Source organism: Fukomys damarensis, unplaced genomic scaffold, assembly GCF_012274545.1.
Source record: "Fukomys damarensis isolate Sample0158 unplaced genomic scaffold, DMR_v1.0_HiC HiC_scaffold_16, whole genome shotgun sequence".
In the NCBI taxonomy this organism is placed as follows: Eukaryota; Metazoa; Chordata; class Mammalia; order Rodentia; family Bathyergidae; genus Fukomys; species Fukomys damarensis.
In genome coordinates, this window is record NW_022900928.1 from 22,332,598 (window position 1) to 22,342,404 (window position 9,807).

Genomic DNA, 9,807 nt, shown 5'->3' on the forward strand with positions numbered 1-9,807 from the left:
CAAAAAAAATGAAATATCTAGGAATCAATCTAACAAAAGAAGCAAAAGACCTCTACATTCAAAACTACAGCACTCTGAAAAAAGAGATCAAAGAGGATACAAGAAAATGGAAAGATATCCCCTGCTCCTGGGTAGGAAGAATCAACATAGTGAAAACAGCCATACTACCAAAACTGTTATACAGATTCAGTGCAATCCTGATTGAAATTCCAACACTATAACTTCACAGCACTAGAAAGAAGAATCCAAAAATTCATTTGTTACCATAAGAGACCTAGAATAGCACAAGCCATTTTAGGCAACAGACACATGGCAGTGGGTATAACAATTCCTAATTTGAAACTATACTGCAAAGCTACTGTGATAAAAACAGCATGGTACTAGCAAAGAAACAGACCTGAGGATCAGTGGAACTGATTGGAAGACACAAAAACAACTCCAGATGCACTCAGCTACCTCATCTTTGACAAAGGTGCTTACCATCTCCACTGGAGGAAAGATAGCCTCTTTAATAAATGGTGTTGGAAAAACTGGATCTCAACCTGCCAAAGATTAAAACTAGACCCTTATCTTTCACCATGCACTAAATTAAAATTCAAGTGAATTAAAGATCTAAATATTAAAACAGAAACACTAAACTTGCTGCAAGATAAGTTAGGCAGAACTCTGGAAGACGCTGGCATAGGAAAAAACTTCATGAACAAATCCTCAATACCGTGGGAACTAGCAGAAAGAATCAACAACTGGGATCCCATCTTACTAAAAAGCTTCTGCACTGCCAAAGAAACCATCAGTAGAACTAAGAGACAACCTACAATGTGGGAAAAACTTTTTACCAGTTTCTCCTTAGACAAAGGACTGATATCTATTATATATAAAGAACTCAAAACAATCAGACCCCCCAAATATAAAAACTGAATTCTAAAATGGACATCTGAAATGAACAGACATTTCTCACACAAAGAAATAAAAGCACCAAGTAAATATATGAAAAAGTGCTCTACATCACTGGTCATTTGAGATATGCAGATGAAAACAACACTGAGATTTCACCTTACCCCACAAAGAATGGCTGCTACCAAGGAATCACACAATAACAAATGTTGACAGGGTTGTGTCGAGAAAGGAACCCTTCTCCACTGTTGGTGTGGAGTGCAGATTCATCCAATCATTGTGGGAGTCAATATGGAGATACCTCAAAGAAGTAGGATTAAAGGTTGCATTTGACCCAGCCATCCCTCTGGTGGGTATCTTTCCAAAAGAATTAAAAGAATCATACCACAGTGATATATGTGCACCCTTGTTTATAGCGGCACAGTTCAGTTTGTAGTAGCTAAAACGTGGAAACAGCCCATCTGCCCATCAGTTGGAACTGTATAAAGAAAATGTGGTTTTTCTATAAAATGGAATACTACTTAGCCATAAAGAATGAGAAAGTAGGTTCACTCATAGGTAAATGGGTACATTTTGAGGATATAATCCTAGGTGAAATAAATAAGTCACACATATGCAAATACCGAATAGTTTCTCTAGTGTGAAAACTAAAATAGTACTCAAGATCCTAATGGGATAATTATTAATGTGAAATAGGAAGAAAAGGACCAAAGGTGTAGGGACAGTAAGAAGGATAGGGAAAGGGGAATAAGGGAAAAGGAAAAAAATATGAGAAAATTTAAAAATGGAATTAATGTGTTTGAAGAGGGGGAAGGGGAGGAGGGGGTAAAGGGAGGGTGGTGACAAGGGCTAAAAATGAGAACCAAGACCTGGCATGTAAAGGTACAAGATCCCAGTAATGAATGTTGCTGTACTGTCTACCTAGAATGTACCAATAAATTAAAATTTTGAAAAAACTAAATTAAAATCAGATTATATAAAGTAAAACAGATAAACAGCATATTGGTAAGGTTTTTGTATCAGTTTCCTGGGGCTGTAATCTCAAATCACTAAAGTTTGTTGATTAAAACAGGAAATTTAATCTGTTATAATTTTAGAGGACAGAAGTCAAAATTAAGGTGTCAGTAGAGTAGCAGTACAGATACACACAAAAGTTAGTCTTAATTACCTTTTTCATTGCTGAGACAAACTACTCAACACTCAAAGTTAAAGGAGGAAAGGTCTATCTACCTCACAGTTTGTAGAGGTTTCAGTTCATAAACAGCTGGCTCCAAGTCAGGGTGGCATGTCAGGCAGATAGTATGGAGGACAGTTCTGTCCCATGGAGGAGAGAAGATAGCACAGTGACAAGGAATCTCAACAATGTCTTTCTTCCCCTTTCATCTTGTGCAGACTACTTACAGTGGGTAGAATTCACACCCTTCATCCTAGTGCCCCTAAAACACTAGCATTGCACCATGAATCAATTTCAGTATGTCATATTCTAGATCTACCCACTGCTATGACTGCATGAGGCTTTTGTGGAACAACTAAACAGAAGACATAACACTCTTCCCCTGGCTTCCTAAAGATTAAAGAGTATCCCTTTTAAAAAAGCATTTAGTCTATCTCAAAGGGTTGTTCAAGTCCTAACAGTATCAGCATTGCTGAAAAGTTCAGTTTCCTCTGTGATTTAAGGCAAATTCTTAGGTAGAGGCATGGGTACAAATGACAAGAAAGTTAAACACTTCCAACATTCAATGGCATAAATAGACATTTCCATTCCAAAAGTTACAAATGGGGATTAAAAGAGATGGGACCAGTGCAAGTTCAAAAATCCAGTAGGGAAAATATTAAATACCACAACTCCATGTTCAGAATCCCTAGAAATTTGTGGCAAGTGTGAACTCTAAAGGGGTCACATGACTCCACCTTTATGTCACTGCCAGTAGTTTTATCCCCCATGACTTCTCTCTGGAGTCATTTCTGCTCCCTCCTTATGGTTTTACTTGGATAATCCATGTTGCTGGCTTCTCCAAACTTCTGGGGTATCCACTACACCTTTGGCTTCACACTCAGTTTTATATACCCTCTCAGGGGCACACTTCTTGGCCTCGCAGGCCTTCTTCTGAGTGGAAGCCTTCCTGACCCCAAAACTCTTGCATTGTGCATGCACCTAAAACCACTACATGGATGACACCAAGTTCTGCTGCCAGCAGTAGCCAGGCTTCCTACTCTCTTGGCTATAGGAGTCTAGTTCCTATGAACCAAATCCTGAGGAAAACTTCAGTAGGCTGCTGCCACTCTGAAATTTGAAGCTCTGGGGTTCTCTTCTCAAAGCAAAATCTTTCACTTTTGCAATTCTGAGGCTGCAAAGTGTGGGATCCTGTAGCTTCTTGTGATGATCTCAGTCTATCTTTTCTATTCTTCTGTTCCTTCTCAGCACTCAAGATCTACTCTACTGTATCTTGGGAGTCCACGGTTTTACCGGAGATTCCTTTCTAGCCAAAATCAAAGTGTTTTACTTCATTCTGCAGGGCTCTTTGCTCTTGATTCTCAATGTAAATCTGGCCAAAAGTCCCCAACAGTAGCCATGCCACCACCTCAACATTAGACTGGCTCGAAATTTCTTCTCCCAGATTAATTACTCTATTTTGCTTAATCTCAGACTTAGAAGAAGTTTCTGGCCATGACCAAAATGCAGACAAACTTTCTCTCAAGCTATAGAACACATCATTTGGAGTCCAGCATCTGTAGTCCTTCTTTCCAGAAGAAGCCTCCCAATTCGGGTTTTTACTGGCATCATTTTTATTAGCATTCTGGTCTTCCAAGTTCTGACCAGAATCTCCCATCAAGTACAGCCTAAGGTATTCCAGTGCTATTTTTTCAGCCAGCATCTCTGAACCTTTCCAAACTCTTCCCACAAGCCAATCCCAAAGGGTTCTTGAACCACATGGTCAAGGATAGTCACAGCAATGATTCCAATTTCTCTGATACCAAATACTGTCTTAGTTATTTTTCTCATGGCTGAAATAAAATATCCAACACCAAAAGTTAAAGAAGGAAAGGCTTATTTAGATCACTGTTTGTGAGGTTTTAGTCCACAAATAGCTGGATTCAAGGTAGGCTGGCATGGCAGACAGCTACCATGGAGGAGGAACAGTTTATGTTAGACAGAAGGTAGCAAAGCATCATTCTTCCCCTTCCATCTTATCCAGACTACTTAGGGACAGTAACACTCACATACTTTTTTTTTTTTTTTAGGTTATCAGGAAATGTTTATCTCAAAACCCTAAACCACTCCATGTACATGAGAAGTCACTTCAAATATATAAAACAGCAGTCATACAAAGAGAACATCAGACATACTTTATCAGCACAAAAAAAACTAGTCATAACAAGGCACACACCAAGCAGAAACATACATTAGCAGTCAAAGAGTTAGTGTTGTGCACAAACACAGCTTTTCCCTTTTGCAGCCTTGGCAATAGCCATAGAGATATAAAATGGTCTTCTATAGCAGCTAGTAAGGAAACTAGCCCTAAAGAGCACATTAACAAAAGGACACAAGAATGGATTAATGTGTAAGACAAAACTGAAAATCCAGAGCACTTGAGCCTAGCACTGCACCACAAATCATTTCAGACATCACTCTAGACCCAGCCACCTGTGAAAAAGCCCCACCTATGACCACATTAGGCTTTGGGGGGCATCTAGACACATTCCATAACAATTTGTAAAATCCCCTGGCAATTTTTAGTTTGGGATGTACCATCTAGATGATGTAGGATATACTTATGTCATCTACGTTTTATTTGCTTTTTTTTTTGTACTGGAAATCGAACTTGGGTCCTTGTGCTTGTGAAGCAGGTGGCAGAACCACTGAGCTAAACCCCCAGCCCTATCATCTCCTTTTAAAATTATTTTTATTATTTAAACCTGTACTTTTAAAATGATTACAAAGGACTTGGAGACCCCTAATGTGCACTGGATTGTCTGTGAAATATTAATGTAGTCTCTGAGATCAGAAGAGATTCGGGGATGGCAGTGTGTGATTATAATTTTAAAATACCCCATGGATCACTTATTGTAGAAAAGCTAGAAAAAAGTTAACATCTCTCATTGCTCCAGGGAATTCCCTGATTGTAACAGCTCTTAGGACTTCGAGTTTGAAAATTTCCTTCAGGAAAATCCCCCAAGCCTAGTTCCTTAGTGGATTTGGACTGGTTCCTTGGTGAATTGGGGATTATATCCTTTAACAAAATTGTATGTCTTGAGCTGGGATAGAATTAGACTCAGCCATATTTGGTAAACTGCAATGAAGATTGTCTGTTAGAATAAGGATTTGAGGACTATAGAAATCACATGTTTCTTCATTTGCTACATCTCTTTCCATTACTGCACTGCCCAGGTTTGCCCCTGCAAGTGTTCTAGGTGAGAGTGTGTCAGATGCTTCTAATCCTTTTAGAATCTGAATCTTGACTCTTAATGGAAGAGGAGAGCTTTGCTTTCCACTTTGTTGCTTGTCTCTCTTTCCCATCTGGCTTCTAGAAAGAAGATATGCCCCTCTTGAATCCTGTTAAGCAAACTGCTCTGAACATGGTTAAGCTCCTGACTAAGATTACAAGAATAAATGCAAGAGCTGTGAATAACTACTGCCTCTCTTTTAGCACTAAAGTTCTTTGCCTCTTACTGCCTCAGTAAGTGCATCCTTTTCAGAGCTTACTTCCTCATTCCTTCGCTGCTAGAGCTTGGGCATTGGGAGTAGGCAGGAACAAGATAAAACCTGAACCTCCTGCTCCAGAGGAACAGGCAGGAACAGCAGCTGGGTGAGTCACCTGCAGGCATGTAACCCTTCTCCTGTTCTCAGGACAACTGAATCATTCTCCTTTGTTAAAATCTGGCTGATAGGGAGTTCATAAACTCTCTTTAACCTGGTGATCGTTCCTGGGGCTTTCCAAGTCAAGACTTTGTCAGTCCCAATTCAGAGCATAATCCCTCTCTGCACTTACACTCTGGAGGGAGTGAATGTGTTAGTGTGAGAGAGTTGGTATAAGCCTAATTATTCATTCATTGAACTGACTTTTTAAAACCTCTGCTATGTATTAGGTGATACTGAAATACTGAGTATATAAATAAATGACATGTGTTGGAACAGCAATCAAGTCAAGGAAAGTGTGAACAAATAATTAGGAGTCAATAACAACTGCATGAATGAAATTCCTGCAAATATTTTTCTGGACATTGCAAGAATATAGTTCAACTCTGGTTTGTACCATGCCTAAAAACATTAGAAAGTGCTAAGCATTTACAGTTAGTGGGAGGATTAAAGACTAAAGTACAAGGGCTGGGGATTTAGCTCAGTGGTGCTGTGCCTGACTAGCAAGTGTGAGGTCCTGAGTTTGATCCCCTGGTACCAAAAATTTTTTTAAAAGACTAAGGTTCCAGAATGCTGTAGTAAAAATATTATGAACTAATGAAAATTCAGAGAACTTTTGGCTGAAGTCCAGAGTAAAAGGTGATGGAGAAGTGAAAATTTGTGTTGTACAGTAATCTCCCATACCTGTGATTTTCTTTTCAGTTTCTATTTCTCTTGGTATATCATGGATGAGGAGAAGTTTGAATACAGTATAATAAGACATACCTCATTCGTGTAACATTATTATAATATATTATTATAATTATTCTATTTTGTTATTGTTTTTTATTGTAATCTCTTACTAAAGTTTATAATTAAACTTTATCATAGATATGTATATGTAGGAAAAACATAGTTTAATAGTATACATTGAATGAAATGTTAACCATTGGTGGTTTTGGAAGGTATCCTCAGGGGTAAAGGAGGACAACTGTTACAGAATTCTATTCATCTTTTAATAAAAAAGGAAATGCTGTCCCTTGCAACAATATAGATTAACCTAGAAGTCATTATGTTAAGTGAAATAAAGCAGGCACAGCAAGACCAATTCCAAATGATTTCTCTACTGTGAAAAATCTTGCTCAGCACACAACCTGAATCCTTCCAGAATATTTTCTCTAATAAATTATGAGGATACTCATCATCTGTCAGCTAACAAGTCAATTATCCTAGCATCTATCTCATTTTTAGGCAAGCTCTACTAACACTGATTTCTGTTCAGACCCATGATTTGTCTTCTTGATTTTTAACTCCTCTAACATTATTTTCTTTGTTGTGATTTATACTGTCTGTATTCTATCATAATTTCTTCATGCATTATCTTAAATATTTATTTTAAATAAATTCTATTTTACTTAAAAAATGCAGGATAAATTAAAGAATCAAAATTATTTTTAAAAAGAGAATCAAATCACTATAAATAAAGCACTCTTTATCCCCCTAGTCTGCGGGTTTTGTGTGAAGAAATCTGCTGTTTCTCCAATAGAGATTTCATTATACAGGACTTGACATTTTCTCTTGCCACTTTTAGGATTATCTCTTTGTTCTTTACTTTGGCAGCTTGATTATAATGTGCCTTGGATAAGAATTTTTAGATCCCTCTTCACAAGTCTGAATAGATATATCTCTCTTAATGTTTGGAAAGTTTCATTATTATTTTCTTAAATACATTTTCTTTGTCTTTTTCCATTTTTTCATCTTCTGAAGTATTGTGCAAATATTTATTTAATGTTTTTTCCCACAATTTTGTTATTTTTATTTATTTTCCTCTCACTGAATTGATTCAAGAGACCTGTCTTCAAGCACAAAAATATTTGTTTGGTTTATTGTTTTGTTTTGTTTGAGACAGGGTCTAGCTATGTAGTTCAGGCTGTCCTTGAACTCACTATATAATCCACACTGGCCTCAAACTCATGGAATCCTTCTACCTCAGCCTTGTGAGTGCTGGGATTATAGGCAGGTGCCATCATGCCTGGCTTGCAAAAATCCATTCTTCTGCTTGTATTCTGTTGTAATTGCTCAGGATTGTATTTTTTATTTCATTCAGGATCTCATGATTCAGAATAATGTGGGCTTAGAAAAATGAGATTGATAATTCCTCTTTGTTTCATCATCTACTGGAAACAATAACAGACTCATATTGTCTAAAAGAAAATTTAACAAAAGTGAAAGTAGAGAAACTGTTAGTAATGATAGGAGGGTGCCCAATATATGAAGTTTATGTTATTATTGCCAAAAGATCCCATGCAATGTAAAGAGACTATACAGCACAGATTAAGGATACTTAAATGAAGTTATTGAGTACAACTATCAAAGATGTAGTCTGTTTTACTGATATCCATCAAGATCTTCTTCACATTGAATATAAATGACAGAAGGCTATATGGGCAAAGGATGGGACCAGAGATATCTTCTTTAATTTTCTATCCCTTCCTCAGAATATTCCTTCAGGATTATGTTGTAAAATGAAAAAAAGGGCAGCCTTCATAAGTAATATTTGTTTACAAAGACTCGGTCATTTAAACATACATCAATTTGCTTCCTAAATCTATATTAAGGAAGGTCGAACTGTAAGCATCATTTTAGCCTTAGTGCTGCAAGTCATCTAGGGTAGAACCAAGAATTGCTTACATAGCACACTCACAATGATTCTTTCCCACTAGTATTACTAAAAGATTCAAGAAGAGAAAAAAATCAGAAAGAGGTTTGTTAAAACTACATAACAAAAAGAAATCTCAGATTTAACCAAAGTACAATTTTGGATACTAATTAATAAAATAGTTTACTGAGACTTTCTCAAAGAGGTGATTAATATTTGTTTTCTTTTTGCTTTTCTGTGAACAGAAGTAAAAATTCATGGCAGAGGAAAACCAAACCTCTGTGGTAGAATTTGTTTTCCTGGGCCTCTCACAGGATCCAAAGACACAAGTTCTGCTCTTCTTTCTGTTTCTGACCATCTACCTGCTGACTGTACTGGGAAACATACTGATGATCGTGCTCACTCACATAGACCTCAGGCTCCACACACCCATGTACTTTTTCCTTAGAAACCTATCCTTAGCTGATCTCTGTTTTTCTACCACCACTGTGCCCCAAGTGCTCGTCCACTTCCTGGCGAAGAGGAAAATCATTTCCTTTGTTGGATGCTCAACACAGATAGTTGTTTTGCTTCTGGTTGGGTGCACAGAGTGTGCACTGCTGGCAGTGATGTCCTATGATAGATATGTGGCTGTGTGCAAGCCACTGCACTACTCCACCATCATGACACATGGGGTGTGTGTGCAGCTGGCTGTAGGGTCTTGGGCCAGTGGAGCCTTTGTGTCCCTAGTGGACACCACATTCACATTGCGTCTTCCCTACCAAGGAAGCAATGTCATTAACCACTATTTCTGTGAACCTCCTGCCCTCCTGAAGCTGGCTTCAGCAGACACTTACAGAACAGAAATGGCCATTTTTGCAATGGGTGTGGTAATTCTCCTGGCTCCTGTCTCTCATTCTGATGTCCTACTGGAATATCATCTCCACTGTGATCCAGATGCAGTCTGGAGAGGGGAGGCTGAAAGTCTTCTCTACCTGTGGTTCTCATCTCATTGTTGTTGGTCTCTTCTATGGTTCAGCCATATTTGCTTATATGAGGCCAAATTCCAAGGTAATGAATGAAAGGGATAAAATGATATCTGTGTTCTACTCAGCAGTGACACCCATGCTAAACCCCATCATTTACAGCCTGAGAAATAAAGATGTTAAAGGGGCTCTCAGGAGAGTAACTGCAAAATAGCCTGATGGGCAGTGGTGATGTCTGATTATGATAAGCATTTCAGGAATGTGGAGAGAAGAACTTTTCTTGCATTTTTTTCTACTTATATCCCATTCTATCTCATTTTTGCTTCCTTCTTTTTTCCTATTTCTCTCCTCAGATAAGATCAACAAATTGCCTATTAAACTATTAAGTCATTTTAAAAATGAAATTGAAAAGAATAAAAAAGAAAGCAGCTTAGTACATGGAAAAAAATAGA

At 37.8% G+C, this 9,807-nt stretch overlaps 1 protein-coding gene across 1 annotated transcript; it reads left to right on the forward strand.

Moving 5' to 3' along the window:
* The first annotated feature begins 8,647 nt into the window (after positions 1-8,647).
* Positions 8,648-9,569, forward strand: LOC104856506 (olfactory receptor 2D3-like). Its single transcript, XM_010615937.1, is given in 2 exon segments — positions 8,648-9,276; positions 9,278-9,569. Coding segments are annotated over 2 exon segments (921 nt in total).
* Positions 9,570-9,807: the final 238 nt, after the last annotated feature.